General features: G+C 43.1%; 1 protein-coding gene across 2 annotated transcripts in view; it reads left to right on the top strand.

Moving 5' to 3' along the window:
- Positions 1–8,070, top strand: part of lss (lanosterol synthase (2,3-oxidosqualene-lanosterol cyclase)) — a 112,698-nt gene extending 104,628 nt beyond the window's left edge. Inside the window, exons 22-23 of one of the 2 annotated variants that reach the window (XM_073046376.1) lie at positions 6,750–6,889; positions 7,692–8,070. In XM_073046376.1, coding sequence (XP_072902477.1) covers positions 6,750–6,887 — 138 coding nt within the window. In that variant the 3' untranslated portion in view covers positions 6,888–6,889; positions 7,692–8,070. Of the gene's footprint in view, positions 1–6,749; positions 6,927–7,691 lie in introns of both variants that reach the window. The other variant, XM_073046375.1, reaches the window with a different exon arrangement.
- The last annotated feature ends 12,813 nt before the right edge of the window (positions 8,071–20,883 follow it).

Raw genomic sequence — 20,883 nt, 5'->3', positions numbered from 1 at the left:
ACAGTGGTGGGAATTGAACTGGTGCTGTAAAGAGTTGTGTTATCTGCTACAGTACCAAGCTACACTCACATCCACCATCCCCCCCCCCCCCCCACCCTCAAAGTTGGCCCATTCTCTTTAGAGATTTCTTATTTTCAGAGTGCGTCTGTTTTTTCCAAGATATCAAATCTTGGAGTGATACAGGTCAGAAACAGGCCTTTCGACCAAACTAATCCATGTGGATAAATGGGACTGGATTAGGTGCCCATCCAGGCTAGTCCCTTTTACCCATGTTTGCCCATATTCCTCTGAAGTATGATCCACATACTTTTCCAGATGTCTTCTAATCTACGCCAACCTTTGGGAATGGTCCCCCACGTGGGGCCTTGTTAAAGGACTTATTGATCTCCATGTGAGTTGAGTTGAAGTCCTGAGTACTAAATAAACCCATTTATAACAAAAAATCAGATTGGTCACGCAGGGTCTTCCCTTGGCAAAGCTAAACTGGCAAGATCTCATCAGTCCCTGCTTTTTGTAGTTCTCATTAATCTGATCCCTCAAAGTTATGTTTCCAATTTCTTCCCCACTACTGTTGTAAGGCTCATGGGTCTGCAATTGCTTATCTTTTAACCAGAATAGTAGAAAGTATTTTAAATCTGGAAAGGATGCAGTGGGGATTTATGAGGACATTGTGGCTGAAGGGAGTGAGTATGTTAACAGGTTGAGCAGGATGGGACATTATTCATTGGAGTGCAGGAGAATGAAAGGGATTCTCCTTGAAATCTACCCAATATTGAGAAACTGAGGTACAGTGGCCATGGAAAGGATGTTTCCAATAGTGGGAGAGTCTAGGATCAGAGGACACAGCCTCAAGAATAGAAGGATGTTCCTCTAGAAGAGAGGTGAGGAGGAATTTCTTTAGCCAGAGAGTGGTGAATCTGTGGAATTCATTGTCACAGATGGCTGTAGAGGCCAAGTCATTGGGTTTATTTAAAACGGAGGTCAATGGGTTCCTGGTCAGGGTGTCAAAGGTTACGGGGAGAAGGCCGGAGAATGGGGTTGAGTGGGAAGATAGATCAGCGGACTCGATGGGCTGGATGGCCTAACTCTGACCCAGTGTCTCATGGTCTATGTTTCAAAGTTCTTGGAGCCACCAGATACACCTACACTTTGAGCAGAGATGGGCCTGTGGATGACTTGTCCTGCCAATCAGAACTAATGGACTGAAAGAAAAGCAGTGTAGGGGCTGGCCTGATGGACAACATTGATCTTGGTTTACTGAAACAGACAGTGAATGTGGGAAGATTTGCAGCGACGTCTGGGTCTCGCTATTGCTTTGAGATGACCGCTGTAGGTCCCTTCTCTGACTAAACTGAGCTTTGTGTTAAGTCAAAAGTTGCACAAGACGGTGGCAACACACGAGCTGCTTGAGGAATTCAGGAGCATGTGAGGACAATCAGCATTTCACAGTTCATCCAGAGCATAGCGGCACATGAATGTTGTTGTCATTTTCTGCCGCGATATGGGAAGCAGTCGGCCTTTTATTCTTCATTATATTTATTTCTCAGGATCTGAATGCCATTGAAAAGATGAATATCTATTGCCCATCCTTAAGGGAAAATTTTTTTAAAAACTGCAGATCCTGGTAATGTGAAATAATTACAGAAAATGCTGGAAGTACTCAGCAGGTCAGGCAGCATTTGTGAGAAGAGAAGCAGGGTTAAAGATCACATCAGAAGTGGGAATAATGCAGGTACAGTGGGGATGGGGTAAAATGGGGGAAAGAAAGGTGAGATTCAAAGTACGTATATGTCATCACATTCTATCCTAAGGTTCATTTTCTTACAGGCATAGACAGTAGCACAAAGAAATACAATAAAATCAGTGAAAAACTGCACACAAATACTGACAAACAACCAATGTGCAAAGGAAGACAAACTGTAATCCTTAAAATAAATAAGTAGTTAGAAATAATAACAGTAAATAAATAAGCAATAAACATCAAGAACATGAGATAAAGTTTCCTTGAAAGTGAGTCCATAGGTTGTGAGAACATTTCAATGATGGGGCAAGTGAAGACGAGTGAAGTTATCCCCCTTTGTTCAAGAGCCTGATGGTTGAGGGCTAATATTTGTTCCTGATCTGGCGGTGTGAGTCCTGAGGCTCCTGTACCTCCTTCCTGATGTCAGCAATGAGATTAGAGCATCTCCTGGGTGGTGAGGATCCCTGAAGATGATGCTGCTTTCCTGCGACAACGTTTCATGTAGTTGTCCTCAATAGTGGGGAGGGCTTTACCCGTGGTGGACTGGGCTGTATTCACTGCTTCTTGTAGGATTTTCCGTTCAAAGGCATTGGTGTTTCCATACCAGGCTGTGATGCAGCCAGTCAATATACTCTCCGCTACACATCTATAGAAGTTCAAAGATTCAAAGTACATTTATTTTCAAGGTATATATACAGAATACAGCTCAGCCCACAGGCAGCCATGAAACAAAGAAACACCTTGGAACCAGTTAAAGAAAACATCAAATAACCAACGAACAAAAATAAAGAACAAATTGCACGAACAGCAAACAGTGAGTATAATATTAAACACCAAACGGGTAGTATTCCGCTTAGTTCAGTTCCGGACGCAGGCTGCAGGACCGTTCTACACTGAAGCGCCAAAGTCCGCATCAGCCGCCCCAATCAAACCGCTCAAAAGCAGAAAATAACGAGGAACCAGAATCCAGGAACACATGCAAAGGTTTAGATGTCACGCCAAGTCTACGCAAACTCCTAAGGAAGTAGAGGCACTGCCTTGCTTTCTTCATAATTGCACTTACATACCAGGTCCTGCGAAATAACAACACCGGGGAATTTAAAGTTGCTGACCCTCTCCACCTCTGATCCTTGGATGAGGACTGGCTCATGGCCCTCTGGTTTCCTGCTCCCAAAGTCAATAGTCAGCTCCTTGGTCTTGCTGACATCGAGTAAGAGGTGGTTGTTTGGACAGCACCCAGCCAGGTTTTCAATCTCCCTCCGATATGCTGATTTATCGCCACCTCTGATTCGGCCTACGACAGTGGTGTTGTCAGCAAAACTGATATAGTATTGGAGCTGTGCTTAGCCTCACAGTTTAAGTGTAAAGCAAGTAGAGCAGAGGGCTAAGCACACAGTTTCATAGTGCATCTGTGCTGATGGAGATCATGAAGGATGTGCTGTTGTCAATCGGAACTGACTGCGGTCTGTAAATGAGGAAATTCAAGAATCCAATTGTACAAGGAGGTATTGAAGCCAAGGTTGTGGAGCTTATTGATTAGTTTTCAGCTGATGATGGTGAGCTGTAATCGATAAAGAGCATACCAGATGTGCATGTTTGCTGTCCAGATGTTCCAGGGTCGAGTGAGATGGTGTCTGCTGTGGACCTGTTGCTCTGGTCGGTAAATGGGAGCAGATCCAAGTCGCCTCTCAGGCAGGAGTTGATGCATTACATCAACAACCTCTCAAAACAATTCATCACAGTGGACGTAAATGCTCCTGGATCGTAGTCATTGAGGCAGGTTACTGTGTTCTTCTTGGGTAGCAGTGTAATTGAAGCCTGCTTGAAGCAGATGGGTACTTCAGACTGCTGAAGTGAGGGGTTAAAGACCTCAGTGAACATTCCAGCCTGTTGCTCAGCACAGGTCAAAGGTGAAGATTCAGTACACTGTTAGAGCCAAGACCCTTAACAGTGTTGAAGAGCAGAGGGATCTGGGGGTCCAAGTTCATAGCTCCCTGAAAGTGGCTACACAGGTTGATAGAGTGGCTAAGAAAACATTTGGTATGCTTGCCTTTATTAGTTGAGGCATCGGGTTCAAAAGTCAGGAAGTTCTGTTGCAGATCTATTAAACCCTAGTTGGGCAGCATTTGGAGTATTGACCAGACAGTTCTGGTCACCCCATGATGGGAAGGATGTGGAGGTTTTGGAGAGGGTGCAGAAGAGGTTTACCAGGAAGCTGCCTGGTTTAGAGGGCGTGTGCTATAACGAGACAATTGGGTTGCTTTCTTTGGAGCGGTGGAGACTAAGGGGAGATCTGATAGAGGTTTATAAGATTATGACAGGCGTGGATAGAGTAGACAGTATGCTTTTACCTGGAGCTGAAATGTCTAATAGCAAAGGGCACGTATGTTTTTTTACACAGAGTGCTGGGTGCCTGAAATGTGCTGTCTGGGGTGGTGGTAGAGGCAGATACATTAAGGACTTTTAAGAGATGTTTAGTTAGGCACATGAATGTGAAGTAAATGGAAGGACACGGACATCATGTAGGCAGAAAGGATTAGTTTAGTTGGCCATTTGATTACTAATTTAATTGGTTCAACACAACTCTGTGGGCTGAAGGGCCGGTACTTGTGCTGTAGTGTTCTTTGTTGTCTGTTGGCCTGGCCGAGTTGGTGGCTGTACTTGATGATGGATGCTGATTTTTTGTTATGACAGTGCTCCATGTAACTGTGCTCATTGCTGGGGAGTTTTTCCTGTGATGGACTGGGCTGTAGACCTTTCTGTTCCTGAGCACTGGCATTTCCATATCAGGCTGTGATGCAACCAGTTAGGATACTCTCTACTGTGCGTCTATAGAAATTCATCAAAGTTTTAGATGGCGTGCTGAATCTGCGCAAACTTTTAAGAGAGTACGTGCGCTGCCGAGCCTTCTTTGTGAAAGAGTAAACAAACAAGCTGAGTAATTTCACAGTTAGATTACCGATGCAGACTGTGAAACCAAGTTACCTGACGTTGTAGAATTAAACCTTCAACAGTCAGCAAGATGCCCAGATGGCAAATGTGATGCTGTTCCTCAAGATGGTGTGACAGGACAGAAGGTCACAGAGCGATAGGTCAGAGTGGCAGTGAGACAGAGGAATTTCAAGACAATCTAAATACAGCTCTGCACAATAGTAAGCTTTCTCTCACTGCTTGGTATTCTAGTGCTTGAGGGAAGATGACCACAATGATTTTTCTGCTAAGGTTTCAGAAAATATTCTGAGTGTCTGTTTTGGGTCTGACGCCCAATCCAGGTTTTGTGCAATTACTTAGTAATGTAAATGTTTGCTTCCATCCAGAGGCTTGTCTGTGGTCCCATTATGGTCGCTGCTGATTCGGTTCTCCTGATCGTTGGCTTGTTGAAATAGTTCAGGCTCGCTACTCATTACTTAATCTGTGATGGCCTCTTCTGGTTCAGAGACATGTTTGTCCAGATGGATGTAATGGTAAAATTGTACAAGGCATTGGTGAGGCCAAATTTGGAGTTTTGTGTACAGTTCTGGTCACCGAATTATAGGAAAGATGTCAACAAAATAGAGAGAGTACAGAGGAGATTTACTAGAATGTTACCTGGGTTTTAGCACCTAAGTTACAGAGAAAGATTGAACAAGTTAGGTCTTTATTCTTTGGAGTGTAGAAGGTTGAGGGGGGACGATAGAGGTATTTAAAATTATCAGATTCAGATTCAGTTCATTGTCATTTAGAAACCACAAATGCAATGCAGTTAAAAAATGAGACAACGTTCCCCCAGAATGATATCACAAAAGCATATGACAAAACAGACTACACCAGAAAATCCACGTAACATTTGGCAATCCCCAATCCAGAGTCCGGAGAGGCTGCTGCGTATTAATATCGCTCTACTGTCCAGCGCGTTCCCCGGAAAGGAGCTCCAAAATAATTACTTATGAGGGGGATAGATAGAGTTGATGTGGATAGGCTTTTTCCATTGAGAGTTGGGGAGATTCAAACAAGAGGACATGAGTTGAGAGTTAGGGGGCAAAAGTTTAGGGGTAACACGAGGGGGAACTTCTTTACTCAGAGCGTAGTAGCTGTGTGGAACGAGCTTCCAGTAGAAGTGGCAGAGGCAGGTTCGATATTGTCATTTTTTAAAAAATTGGATAGGTATAAGGACAGGAAAGGAATGGAGGTTTATGGGCTGAGTGCAGGTCGGTGGGACTAGGTGAGAATAAGTGTTCGGCATGGACTAGAAGGGCTGTAATTGTTATATGGTTATATGTGTAAAGTCAAAGTCAAGTTTATTATCCTACACACAAGTACAGTACATTTATGCACAGGGGCAATGGGTAAATTAACTTGCTGCAGCATCAGAGGCACATAGCATCATATAAGCAGTGTTCACAAGCACTTGTAAGTTATACGTAAACTATAAACAACTTTTGCAAGGGAGATCATATTTTAACAAAGAGAAGTGTATTTTAGTGCAAGGTGGTCAGAGCGATCGTAGTGTTGTTATACTGATGTAGTGCTTCAGGCTGTGCAGGTTGGTTCACGAGCCAAATGGCTGAAGAGAGGTAACTGTTTTTGAGCCTGATGGTGTGAGACTTCAGGCTTCTGTACCCCCTGCCCGATGGTAGCTGTGAGAAGGTGGCATTGCCCATGTGGTGGAGTTACCTTCATGAGGGAGATACTACCGACAGTGGGGTGATATGTGCCATGAAGTATCGGGCCGAATCCACTACTCTCTGTGACTTCTTTGACATCAGACCATGATGTTTCCAGCCAGGATATATTTACAATTGAGCTAGCTGTTCTGGAACTCGAGCTGTCTGCGTTCTCAAGTGTATATGAATATTAAAATCTCTATCAGTAGTTTTGTCAGAAGCCTCTCTACGATGAAATGTCCTGTTGGGTTTTCATTCTTGCTGCAGCTTCATAAGACGGTGCATGCCCTTCAAATAATTACTTTCTTGCTTAGAGACTAACTTACCTTCTGACTCCTGTTTTTGTGTCTTTTATTTTCCCACAGGAGAACATTGCCGGAGTTTTCAATAAGACTTGCGCAATCAGTTATACCTCCTACAGAAATATCTTCCCCATATGGACTCTGGGACGCTTTGCAAGAACTTACCCTGGCTCTGCTGAGATTGGCAGTCTGAACCTCTGAGGGTACAAGTGTTTCAGATATTGCTAAAGTCACCCACATGTGAGAGAACAGAACTAGCAGTCAAGATTAATTTATAAATTGAGGACACGTACCCTGTTTAGCCTATATAGCCTATACATTTAAAGTAAAATTGGATAGGTATACGGACAGGAAAGGAATAGAGGGTTATGGGCTGAGTGCAGGTCATTGGGACTAGGTGAGAGTACGGACTAGGAGGGCTGAGATGGCCTGTTTCCGTGCTGTAATTGTTATGTAGTTATATAGATTAGGGTGTGTCAATGTTAGAGATTCAGTAATTTGAGAACGTAACTATTCAAAGGGAATAGGAAATTGACTACTGGAGCCCTGGAGGGATCAAATATATCTACTTCCCCGCCGTACCAATGCCGAAAGTGGATGGTGTTGAATCTTGATGATATTCAAAATTCAAAGTGAATATTTAACAGCGTATGTAATGTCACCATATACTACTCTGAGATTCATCTACTTGCTGACATTCACAATAGAACAAAGAGATACAATAGAATCGTTAAAAATCTACACACACACACAGACTGACAAGTAAACAATTTGCAAAAGAAGACAAACTCAAATTAAAATAATAAATACATACTGAGAACATGAGCTATAGAGTCCTGGAAAGTGCATCAATAGGTTATGGTATCAGTTTAGTGTTGACTGCATTGTTAATTGTTCTAGTGGATGAAGGAACACAATTGATATTAATATATTACCAGGACATCTTCAACTCTTCTCCAATCTGTTTAATGCTTAAGACTCTTCTTTTTCCAATTTCCTCCACAGCAAATGGACAGCTGTTCCAGAGGAAGGGGTGAAAATGAAATTCCTCGAGCAAGAAGACATGATTGATAGAGTTTGTGATGAGCTGACTTCTACGAGTATTTGCACCAATCATGTATTTGCAAATGGAGTCTAATCAAACAGTGTGTAGGTTCCACCATTACACTTCTTTGTCTACTTGGAATTCACATCAAGATCTAAATGTTATTAAGTGGAACAAAACAAAGACGTTGAGGTCCATCTAACAGTATAATCCATTAGTTTTATCAATTAAGGTTTATACTGGTAGAGATTGCACAACAGAACCAAACGTTCAGCTCAACAACTGTAATGTACTGTGATAAATTAATTAAACTAAAACACATTTTTGTCTAACCATTTATACCCCTTGTCCTCTGAGTTAAGGTGAAATCAGATGAGAACTCATTACTTATCAATACTTAACTGCCAGCTTTGGACAGAGCGAAGAATTATGTTGCAGTATTGTAGAGGTGGCCATTTGCCAGAAGTTTCTTTATTCGAGAATGCTGTACTGTGAGAGCTTCCTTTGGACACATGTCTAAATTTTGTTACACTATGCAGAGGTGTAGGGGGTGGTGAGCAGGATTTGGATTGAAGAAGACCTTGCGCAGTTGTGTCTTCGCTGAAATATTTGTGTTAATGACGAGTGCTGAGTGTTCATCAGATCAAACTGTGATTCTGAAACCAGCCTCCTCACTTATTATGACCATCAGCCATGTGAGTCAGCCCTACACAACGTCCCTCAGTCAGCTGGGGATGTGGAGATTGATGCTTAGGCTGTGTCAGACAGTTTTCTACACCATCACATGTGGCTTTGCAGAATTAGGCTAATTCTGATCATTCAAGTTAATTAAAACAATAAATATCGGTAAGAAGTGTCGAATACAGTGAGACTAGGAGAGCTTGCTGAGCTGATGTTCCTGTGTGATTAGTAATGGGGAAAGTATGTGTGTGTGTGTGTGTGTGTGTGTGTGTGTGTGTGTGTGTGTGTGTGTGTGTGTGTGTGTGTGTGTGTGTGTGTGTGTGTGTGTGTGTGTGTGTGTGTGTGTGTGTGTGTGTGTGTGTGTGTGTGTGTGTGTGTGTGTGTGTGTGTGTGTGTGTGTGTGTTTCGTTTCTTCAGTCGAGATGCAACCTGCAATGTACAAAACCTGCGAAGGCTTTGGAGCAGCATCGGTGGAGGGAAAGGGATGGTCATCAGGGCTGAGTGTGTAGTGGGGGCAATGGGCACTGTAAAGTGTTCAGAGGGAGGGATGAGGCTGGGGCAGGCTGATGATAGGTGGAACCAGCTGAGAAGGGAGGTAAGGGGCAGAGGCAGGGAGAAGGTTTGGAAGGTGCAAACAGATGAGGTCAGATAGAGCCAGGTGGGGTAGGTGATAGGGGAAAACTGGTAATGGGATGGTAGTGATGGGAGAGGAATGGAAAGGGTGAATGGAGTGAGACCTGTGCTGGACTGGTGGGATTGGGGAAAGGAAAACTGGGAGTGGGGGACATGAAATTGGAAAATTCAGTGGTCATGCTATTGGGTCACAGGCTACGAAAATGGAATATGATGTGTTTTTCGTCAATTTTGTATTTGGCCTCACCATTTCACTCTGGCAGCAAGTACAGACATCAGTGTGGACAAAGGGTGGGGGTGAACTGAAAAGTCATTGAAGCTCAGAATGGTCATTATGGACAGAGAAGGCACTCTGCAATATTTTCACACTTGGTCTACCTGTGGTCTCTCACCCATGTAAGGAAGTCTTCCTCAGGAGCAGCTAGTGCAGTAACCCACCTCAGCTGTCATCTACCCCTCTCCTTATTCTAACTCCTCTATTCCTCTGGTCCCAATATGGGGTCCCAACTAAAACATTAACCATTTCTTTCCCTCCACAGATTCTGTCTGACCCAATCAGTTCCTCCTGTGGTTTGTTCTCTTTATTTCTCCATATTCCAGTGCCTGCTGTCTCTTGTGTCTCTGTGAAGGGTTTGATTGGTTGTGTCATTGCAACTGAAAGGTTCCTGGTTGCTTCACCCTCAAAATGAGATGTCCTAATGGAATGTTGGAATTTTTTTTTTGGTAAAGTTTATTTTTTATTCCTTGCCACATATGTTGGGCGAACTAATAATTATTTATCACCGAGGACTTGGGCAGTCTGTTAATTCATGGTGATATGCTGGGAAGAAACCCTGACACAATCTAAGCAGCTCTCGGAAGTTTTGCTTCCTGGCAATGGCCATGGTAAAATTTGGTTCAGAATTCCTGAACCTTTGGTGTGACTTTTAGGTCAGCATTCAACACAATTATCCCCTCCAAACTCATCATTAAGCTTCAAGACCTGGGCTTCGGTACCACCCTCTGCAACTGGTTACTTGACTTCCTGATGAGCAGATCTCAGTCAGTGAGGATTGGCAACAACATTTCCTCCTCAAATCACAAGCTGTGATGAGGCAGCAGATCCGGGACACCTAGTTGAGTGGAGTCACAACAACCTCTTCTTCAATGTTACTAAAACTAAAGAGCTGATTGCTGACTGGATTGGGTATTATGTATTGAACGGGATTTGATTAGGGAGCTTAAGGTAAAGGAACCCTAAGGGGACAGTGATCATAATGTGATAGAATTCACCCTGCAGTTTGACAGAGAGCGAAGCTAAAATCAGGTGTATCAGTACTACATGGAGCAAAGGGGATTACAGAGGCATGAGAGAGGAGATGACCAAAGTTCGTTGGAAGCAGTCACTAGAAGAGATGATGGGAGAACAGCAATAGTTATAGGTTTTGGGAGCAATTCGAAAGGTACAGGATAGATTCATCCCAAAAAAATAAGTAATATTCTAATGGAAGGATGAGGCAACTGTGATGACAAAGTCAAAAACAGCATAAAAGCAAAAAAACAGTGGGAAGTTCGAGAATTGCGAAGCTTTTATAAAACATCTAAAGGCAACCAAAACAGCATAAGGAGAGAAAAGAAGAAATATGAATATAAGTCAGCCAGTAATATAAAAGAGGATACCTAAAGTTTATTGGACCCCTGGAAAGTGATGCTGGAGAGGTAGTAATTGGGAACAAAGAAATGGCAGATGAATTTAATAACTATTTGGCATCACTCTTCACTGGAAGATACCAGCAGTACGCCAGAAATTTGAGTGTCATGGACAAAAGTGAGTGTATTTGCCATTACTAAGGAGAGGGTGCTTGCAAAGATGGAAGGTCTGAAAGTCCCCTGGTCCAGATAGACTACACCCCAAAATTCTGAAACAAGTAGCTGAAGAGAATGTGGAGGCATTAGTAATGATCTTTAAAGCATCACTAGATTCTGGAATAATTTTGGAGAACTGGAAACTTGCAAATGCCACTCCACCCTTTAAGAAGAGAGGAAGGCAAAAAAAGAAAATTATAGGCAAGTTAGCCTGAACTCAGCGGTTGGGAAGAAGTCGGAGTCCATTATTAAGGATGAGATTTCAGGGTACTTGAAGACACTTCATAAAGTAGGCCAAAGTCAGCATGATTTCCTTAAGGGCAAAACTTACCTGACCATTGTTAGAATTCTTTGGGGACATAACAGAAAAAGGAGAGTCAATGAATGTTGTTAACTTGGATTCTGAAAAGGCCTTTGACCAGGTGCAGCACATGAGGTTGCTAAATGGTTGAGAACTCATGGTATCACAGGAAAGACAGCAGCATGGATAGAAGGATGCACAAAGAGTGGGAATAAAAGGGATCTATTCTAGTTGCTGTCCACAGGGGTCGCTGTTGGGACCACATAGTTTCACATTATATGTCAATGATTTAGATGATGAAATTGATGGCTTTGTGGCCAAGTTTGCAGATGATGTAGAGATAGGTGTGAAGGGATTCAGGAAAGAATGGATGGTAAAAAAGAAAAGATAGTGCGCAGTCAGACTGTCATGAAAGGCAGGCAGGTGATGGGACTTAGTTGTAGCCAACAGGCTGAGTATCAAAACATGGATGCAGAATCAGAAAGGATAGCAAATATGGTACTCAATGCGTGGAGTATAAGGAATAAGGTGGATGATCTTGTTGCAATATTACAGGTTGCCAGGTATGATGTAGCCATCACTGAATCATGGTTGTAATTGGGAGCTGAATGTCCAAGGTTACAAGTTATATTGGAGGGTCAGGAAGATGGACAGAGGGGGTGGTGTAGCTCTACTGGTAAAGGATGGTATCAGGTCAGTAGAGAGATGTGACATAGGATTGGAAGATGTTGAATCCTTGTGGGTTGAATTAAGAAACTGCAAGGGTAAAAGGACATTGACAGCAGTTATATACAGACCTCCTAACAGTAGCTGGGATGTGGACCACAGATTACAACAGGAAATAGAAAAGGTGTGTCAAAAGGGCAGTGTTATAGTAGGCATGGGAGATTTTAACATGAGAGTATGTTTGTTGAATGCTTAAGAGATGGCTTTTTAAGAGCAGTTTGTCATTGAGCTTACTAGGGGATCAGCTATACTGAATTGGGTGTTATGCAATGAACCAGAGGCAATTAAGAAGCTTAGGGTAAAAGCACCCTTACGAACCGGTGATCACAATGTGATTGAGTTCAATTTGAAATTTGATAGGGAGAAAGTAAAATCTGAGGTAGCAATATTTCAGTAGAATAAGGGAAATTACAGTGGTATGAGAGAGGAGTTGGCCAAAGTAAATTGGAAGGAGATGCTGGCAGGGATGATAGCAGAGCAGCAATGGTGTGTGTTTCTAGGAAAATTGTGGGGGTACAGGACATCAGTATTCCAAAAATAAAGAAATACTCAAATGGCAAAATAGTACAACCGTGGCTGACAAGGGAAATCAAAGCTATTGTAAAAGCAAAAGAGAGGGCATACAACAAAACAAAATTAGTGAGAAGATAGGGGATTGGGAAGTTTTTAATACCTACAGAACAACAAAAAAAAAATCAATAGAAGGGAAAAGATGAAATATGTAAGCAAGCTAACAAATAATATCAAAGTGGATAGTAAAAGTTTTTTTCAAGTTTGTTGAAAATAAAAGAGAAATGAGAGTGGATATAGGACCGCTAGAAAATGAGGCTGGAGAAATAATAACGGGACAAGGAGATGTCTGGTAAAATAAATGAGTATTTTGCATCAGTCTTTACTGTGGAAGACACTAGCAGTGTGTCAGTTGTTGAAGGGTGTGCAGTTACTATTACAAGAGAGAAGGTGCTCAAAAAGCTGAAAAGCCTAAAGGTACATAAATTACCCAGACCAGGTGAACTAGGGTTCTGAAAGAGGTAGTGTTAGAGATTGTGGTGGCATTAGTAATGATCTTTCAAAAATCATTGAACCCTGGCATGGAACCAGAGGACTGGAAACTTGCAAATGTCACTCCACTCTTTAAGAAAGGAAGAAGGCAACAGAAAGGAAATTATAGACCAGTTAGCCTGACCTCGGTGGTTGGGAAGATGTTGGAGTCAATTGTTAAGGATGAGGTGATTGAGTACTTAGTGACACAGGACAAGATGGTACAAAGTCATCCTGGTTTCCTTCAGGGAAAATCCTGCCTAACGAACCTGTTGGGATTCTTTAAGGAGATTACAAGTAGGATAAAGGGCAAGCAGTGGATGTTGTACAGTATATATGGACTTTCAGAAGGCCTTTAACAAGGTGCCACGCTTCAGGCAGTTTACCAAGAGCCCATGCAATTACGGAAAGTTACTGACATGATTAGAGTATTGGCTGATTGGTAGGAGGCAGCGAGTGGGAATAAAAAGATTCTTTTCTGGTTGGCTGCCGGTGACTAGTAGTGTTCTGCAGGGGCTTCTTTTTATGCTGTATATCAATGATTTAGATGATGAAATAGATGGCTTTGTTGCCAAGTTTGCAGAAGATACAAAGTTTGGTAGAGGGGCAGGTAGTATTGAGGAAACAGGTAGGATGCAGAAGGGCTTAGACAGATGAGGAGAATGGGCAAGAAAGTGGCAAATGAAATACAATGTTGGAAAATGCATGATCATGCACTTTGGTAGTAGAAATAAATGTGTGGACTATTTTCTAAACGAGGAGAAAATCCAAAAACTGAGATGCAAAGGAACTTGTGCAGAACAGCCTAAAGGTTAACTTGCAGGTTGAGTTGGTGGTGAGGAAGGCAAATACCATTTTAGCATTCATTTCAAAAGGTCTAGAATACAAGAACAAGGATGTGATGCTGAGGCTTTATAAGGCACTGGTGAGGCCTCACCTTGAGTATTGTGAACAGTTTTGAAAAGATGTGCTGGCATTGGAGAGGGTCCAGAGGAGGTCCACAAAGATGATTCCGGGAATGAAAGGGTTATATGAGGAATGTTTGATGGCTCTGGGTCTGTACTTGCTGGAATTCAGAAGGATGAGAGGGGATCTCACTGAAACCTTTTGAATGTTGAAAGGCCTAGACAGAGTAGATGTGGAAAGGATGTTTCCCATGTTGGGAGAGTCTAGGACGAGAGGGCACAGCCTCAGGATAGAAGGTGCCCTTTCAAAACAGAGATGCAGAGAAATTTCTTTAGCCGAAGGGTGGTGAATTTGTGGAATTTGTTGCCACATGTAGCTGTTGAGGCCAGGTCATTGGTTGTATTAAGGCAGAGATTGATAGGTTCTTGACTGAATATGGCATCAAAGGTTATGGGGAGAAGGCCAGGAACTGGGGTTGAGGAGGAGAAAAAAATAGGATCAGCCTTGATCGAATGGCAAAGCAAACTCAATGAGCCAGATGGCCTAATTCTGTTCTTATGTCTTATGGTTATGATCTTAATGTTCTGGAGTACAGGTGCTTTAGGTGTAAAAATGGTGGAGAAGAGGAAGAGTTGCATTTTCAATTGAGGAGAACATCATAGCAGCAATCCAGGATGAGTCGCTGAAGATAAATTGCTCCAGTGAGGTTTTATTGGTGGAGCTCAGAAATAAGAAGAGGATGGACACAATGTTAGATTGTACTATGGGCACCTAAATAGGTGAGAAGAGAAAAGTTTAATAGGAACTTGAGGAAAAACTTTTTTTTACACAAAGGCTGCTATCTATGTGGAACAAGCTGCCAGAAGAAGTGGTGGAAGCAGCTACATCTTGATACAATTATGAAGAAGGCACACCATGAGTTAGAATAGATTTGGTATGTTACCAAAGTCTCCAGCAAATTTGCGCATGAGAGGATCGTAAATGTTGTCTGGTACGGAGGGGCTACTGCATAGGATCGGAGAGAGATGCAAAGTTAGCAGCTCCATCGTGGACACTAATCTCCCCAGCATCAAGTACATTTTCAAAAGGACATGCCTCAAAAAGGCGTCATCCCTCATCAAGAATTTCCACCATCCAGGACATACTATCTTCTTATTACCACCATCGGACAGGAGGTACAGGAGCCAGAAGATAAACACAATGTTTTGGGAATAGCTTCTTCCCTTCTACCATTAGATTTCTCAGTGGACAATGAACCAACCCATGAACCTGACATCCCTATTTTTGCTCTTTCTGCACTACTTATTTATTTTTTATATACATTTTATATTTCTTATTGCAATTTATAGTATTTTATATGTTGCACTGTACTGCTGCCACAAAACAACAAATTTCATGACATATGTCAACGATATTAAAGCTAATTCTGATTCTGACCCTTCTAAAAGATGCATGGATTGCAGAGGTTTAGCTTATGGGCCAAAGGCTGGCAAATGGAGTTAGCTTGGATGGGGAGCATTGGTCAGCATGAACCAGCTGGGCTGAACTGTTTCTGTGCTGTATGACAAAATACAGGAGGAAAGTATACAGTAAATGGCAGTAACCTCGCGAGCACTGATGTACAGAGGGATATTAAGGTGCAAGCCCATGGTTGCCTGGAAGTGGCAACAGCAATGCGTAGGGTGGTAAAGAAGTCATACAGCCAGATAATTGGGTGTCTTTGTCAGTTGAGATGTTGAATAAAATTGGGCTGAGAAGTGGCAGATGGAGTTCAATCTGGAAAAGTGTGAAGTGATTCACTTTGGAAGGTCAAACTTGAAAGTGGAGTCAATGTAAGGATTCTTAGCAGTGTAGAAAAACAAGAAAGGTCCATGTCCGCAGATCCCTCAGAGTTGCCAAGGGTTGTTAAGAAGGCGTAGGGCACATTGGCCTTCATTAGTCAGGGTTTAAGTTCAAGAGCTGTGAGGTAAAGTTGAAGCTCCATAAAATTTTGTTTAGACCACACCTGGAGTATTATGCTCAGTTCTGGTCAATTCATTAAAGGAAGAATGAGGAAGTTTTAGAGAGGAGACTTATCAGGATGCTGCCTGGATTAGAGAGTATGTCTTATGAGGATACGCTGAGTGAGCTAGGGCTTTCCTCTTTGGAGTGAAGGAGGATGAGAGGTGACTTGATAGAGGTGTACAAGAGGCATAGATAGAGTGCACAGTCCCAGTGTGGAAATGAATAATTTGAGAGGGCATATTTTTAAGGTGTTTGGAGGAAAGTGTAGGAGGTATTTTACACGGAGAGTGGTGGGTGTATGGAATGCATTGCCAGGGGTGATGGTAGAAACAGGTACATTAGAGACATTTAAGAGGGTGGTGGGTGTGTGGATTGAGCTGACAGCAAGTGGTAGATGTGGGTTTAATTGCCAGGTTCATCTCCCAGGAACAAGGATGATGAACTTAGAGTACATGGAACTACGATGATGTGGCCATTACGGAGATTTAGCTGTCACGAGGGCAGTAATGGCTGCTGAATGCTCCAGGGTTTAGATGTTTCAAAAGGAACAGGGAGAGAGGTAAAAAAAAAATGGTGGCATCTCTTTGCTAATCAGGGATAGTTTCACAACTGCAGGACGGGAAGACATCCTGGATGGCTGACTACTGAGTGTGGGTGGAAGTCAGAAACAGGAAGGGAGTTATCTATAAACCCTTCCCCCCCCCCCCCCCAACAGCAACAGAGACACTGGGGAACAGATCAGGAGGCAGATTATGGAAAAATAACAGGATTGTTGTCATGGGGAACATCAACTTACCTAATACTGATTGGCACCTCCTGAGCGCAAAAGGTTTGGATGGAGCAAAACTTGTTAGGTGTTTCCAGGAAGGATTCCTGACTCAATATGTTGACAGGTCGACCAGGAGAGGCCATATTGGATTTGGTGCTAGGCAGTGAACCTGGTCTGGTGTCAGATCTCACAGTGGATGAGCATTTCAGAGATAGCGACCACAACTCCCTGACCTTTACTATAACTTTGGAGAGGAATAGGAGCAGAAAGGAGCTTACTTATGGTTTAAGATGCAAGGATCAGACAGGGCTCTATAGAATTAAAGGGTAACTAGGAAGGAGCTGAAGAATGGACATAGGAGAGCTAGAAGGGGGCATGAGAAGACCTTGGCGAGTAGGACTGAAGGAGAGCCCAATGGTGTTCCACACATATGTGAAGAACAGAAGGATGACCAGCGTGAGGGTAAGGCCAGTCAGGAACACAGGAAATCTGCCTGGTATTGGCGGAAATCGGAGAGGTCCTTAATGAATACATTGCTTCAGGCTTCAGCACTGTAAGGGAGTTTGACCTGTGTGAGGACAGCATAAAACAGGTGGATATCCTAGAACATATTGATCTTAAGAAAGACAATATGCTAGAACTTTTGGAACGTTAGCTGAAGTTCAAGTTTATTGTTATTCAAACATATGCATGTATACAGCTAAACAAAACATATTTCCTCTGGTACCAATTATAGGCCAGTGAATCTTTCTTCAGTGGTGGGCAAATTATTAGAGAGGATTTTTAGAGACAGGATTTATGAGTATTCGGAGAAGCAAAGTCTGATTAGGATAGATCCCTGCATTCAAGGGGCATGGAGGGTTATGATCCAGGTGCAGGTCGATGGGACTAGGCAGAATAATAGTTTGTCACACTCTAGATGGGCCAAAGGGCCTGATTCTCTGCTATAGTGCTCTATGACTCATGAATAGAGTAGAAATTTTCAATACCAGAGAGCTTTAAGGTGAGAGGGGGAACATTTACTTACACTGAAAGTATTGGTCGTGGTGGAAGTGGTGTTCAAAAGGCTCAGATAGAGACACAGATTTACAGGGAGTGGCGAGATATTGGCCTGTTCCTGTGCTGTACTGTTTTAAACATGAAACTCCCCAGAGGCCTGCCATTCATTATAAGGGTCCTGCCCTGGTTTAACTTCCCAGAATGCATCTCAAACACTTGCTATTGCTTGGCCCTTTTTCCCAGCTGACCCAGATTCTGCTGTAGCCTTGGACAGATATTACTGATAGACAGAAATTTTTGATAATCCAGCAAGCTTGGGATGTTCATAGTGGGCTGGGCTTGCTCAGATGTTACTTGGTGGAATAATTTTTCCAGTGAATCTGATCTATTTGAAGAGAGTGCAAGGAACAAGGGCCTTGGTAGGTTTACAGAGAGCAAGTGGAACAGAGCACAGGAGCCAGGGCTCTGGTAAGCTAGATTCAAAACCATCAGGATTTCAAAATAGTTGTATAGCAGATTATTAGAGTTTACCTGGACCTGCTCATTCTGGACTCACTTTTGTGCATGGACTAGATGGGCCAAAGGGCCTGTTTCTGTACTGTAGTTTTTTTTTATGACACTATGGCTCTAAGGATATTTACCATACAGTGCAAAAGTCTTAGGCACATATATATAGCCAGGGTGCCTAAGATTTTTGCACAGTCCTGTATTTGTCACTGTGGAGTGGAGAGTGAGTTTATAAATCTGGCAGGAGCAAAGGATGTTGGGATGGCGAGGGTGGAGTACTATGGGAGGGGTGTGGGACAGCTGGTAGAGAAGGTGTGCCAGGGGTGGGGGGCATAGGTGCAAAAAGAGAGCAAAAAATGATATAGTGGGGTAGTGTTCATGTGTTCATTGTCCATTCAGAAATCTGAATACAGAGGGAGGAAGCTGTTCCTGAAATATTGAGCGTGTGGCTTCAGACTTGTATACCTCTCCTTGATGTACTGGATGATGGGGGGTCCTTAATGGTGGACGCCACTTTTTTGTGGCATCGCCCTCGATGAAGACTGGTGTGTGTTCCCTTGATTTCCTCTTCCTGAAGTCCAAAATCAATTCCTTGGTCTTACTGACACTGGGTGCAAGGTTGTTGCTGCAGCACACTCACCCAGCTGATTTATCTTGCTCCTGTCCGCATGCCTTCTGAAATTCGGCCAACAATAGTTGTGTTGTCAGCAAGTTTATAGATGGTCTTTGAGCTATGCCTAGCCACACAGTCGTGGGTGTAGAGAGAGTGGAGCAGTGGGCTAAGCACACACCCCTGAGGTGCACCAGAGTTGATCGTCAGCGAGGAGGAGGTGTTATTTCCAGTCCACACAGACTGTGGTCTCCCGGTGAGGAAGTCAAGGATCCAGTTGTAGAGAGAGGTACAGAGACCCAGGTTTTGTGTTGAACACTGAGTTGTAATCAATAAACAGCAGCCTGATGTAGCTGTTGCTTTTGTCCCGGTGACCCAAGGCCGAGTGGAGAGCCAGTGAGACTTGATCCGCTGTAGACCTATGGTGCTGATAGACAAATTGCAGCGAGTCCAGGTCTTTGCCTGAGCAGGAGTTGTTTCTACCCATGACCAACATCAAAACACTTCATCACAGTAGATGTGAGTGTCACTGTGATAGTCGTTGAGGCAGCTCTTGGGCACTGGTATGATTGTTGCTCATTTGAAGCAGGTTGGAACCTCTGACTGAAGCAGTGACAGACTGAAGATGTCCTTGAACACTCCAGCGAGTTGGTTGCCACGGTTTTCCGGTGCCCTACCAGGTACAGCATTAGCCTGACCCCTTGCGAGGGATCTCCAAGACAGAAATCACAGTGTCACCAGATACTGCGCAGGGATTCACATAGGTGTGGATTTTCTCTCTTTCAAAGCCTGCATAAAGGGTGTTGAGCTCATCTGGGAGTGAAGCATCACAGCCAGCGTACTAAACACTTTATTCACCACCCTTTCTAACTGTGGTACTTTGACAAACTGTGTAGTTATATTCTGAAGTCTCTCTGGTGCCCTCCCGGTTGTAGATAAGACCATAAGATATAGAATTAAGCCATTTGGGCATCAAGTCTGCTTGCCATTTCATCATGGCTGATCCACTTTCCTCAACCCCAGTCTTCTGCCTTCTCCCCATATCCCTTCATGCCCTGACTAATCAAGAATCTATCAACTTCTGCCTTAACTATACATTAAGACTTGGCCTCCACAGCTGCCTGTGGCAAAGATTTCCACAGATTCACCACTCTCTGGCTGAAGCAATTCCTCCTCATCTCTGTTCTAAAAGGAAGCCCCTCTATTCTGAGGCTGCATCCTCTGGTCTTAGACTCTCCCACCACAGGAAACATCCTCTCCACATTCTCTCTATCAAGGCTCTCCACCATTTGATAGGTTTCAATTAGGTCACCTCTCATTCTTCTGAATTCCAGTGAATACAGGCCCAGAGCCATCAAACACTCTTCATATGACAAGCCATTCAATCCTGGAATCATTTTTGTGAATTCCCTTTAAACCCTCTCCAGTTTCAGTACATCCTTTCTAAGATAAGGGGCCCAAACCTGCTCACAGTACCCCAAGTGAGGCTTCACCAGTGTTTTATAAAGTCTCAAAATTACATCCTTGCTTTTGCAGTGGCATGCAAAAGTTTGGGCACCCCTGGTCAAAATTTGTTACTGTGAATAGCTAAGTGAGTAAAAGATGACTTGATTTCCAAAAGGCATGAAGTTAAAGGTGACACATTTCTTTAATATTTTAAGCAAGATTACTTTTTTTTATTTCCATCTTCTACAGTTTCAAAATAACAAAAAAGGAAAAGGGCCTGAAGCAAAGGTTTGGGCACCCTGCAAGGTCAGTTTTTAGTAACACCCCCTTTGGCAAGTATCACAGCTTGTAAATGCGTTCTGTAACCAGCTAAGAGTCTTTCAATTCTTGTTTTGGGGATTTTCACCCATTCTTCTTTGCAAATGGCTTCCAGTTCTGTGAGATTCTTGGGCCGTCTTGCATGCACTGCTCTTTTGAGGTCTATCCACAGATTTTCGATGATGTTTAGGTCAAGGAACTGTGAGGGCTATGGCAAAACCTTCAGCTTGTGCCTCTTGAGGTAGTCCATTGTGGATTTTGAGGTGTGTTTAGGATCATTATCCTGGTGTAGAAGCCATCCTCTTTTCATCTTCAGCTTTTTTACAGACGGTGTGATGTTTGCTTCCAGAGTTTGCTGGTCTTTAA

This window comes from Hemitrygon akajei, chromosome 5 (genome assembly GCF_048418815.1).
Source record: "Hemitrygon akajei chromosome 5, sHemAka1.3, whole genome shotgun sequence".
Classification (NCBI taxonomy): domain Eukaryota; kingdom Metazoa; phylum Chordata; class Chondrichthyes; order Myliobatiformes; family Dasyatidae; genus Hemitrygon; species Hemitrygon akajei.
This window is presented reverse-complemented; position numbering and strand designations above follow the sequence as displayed.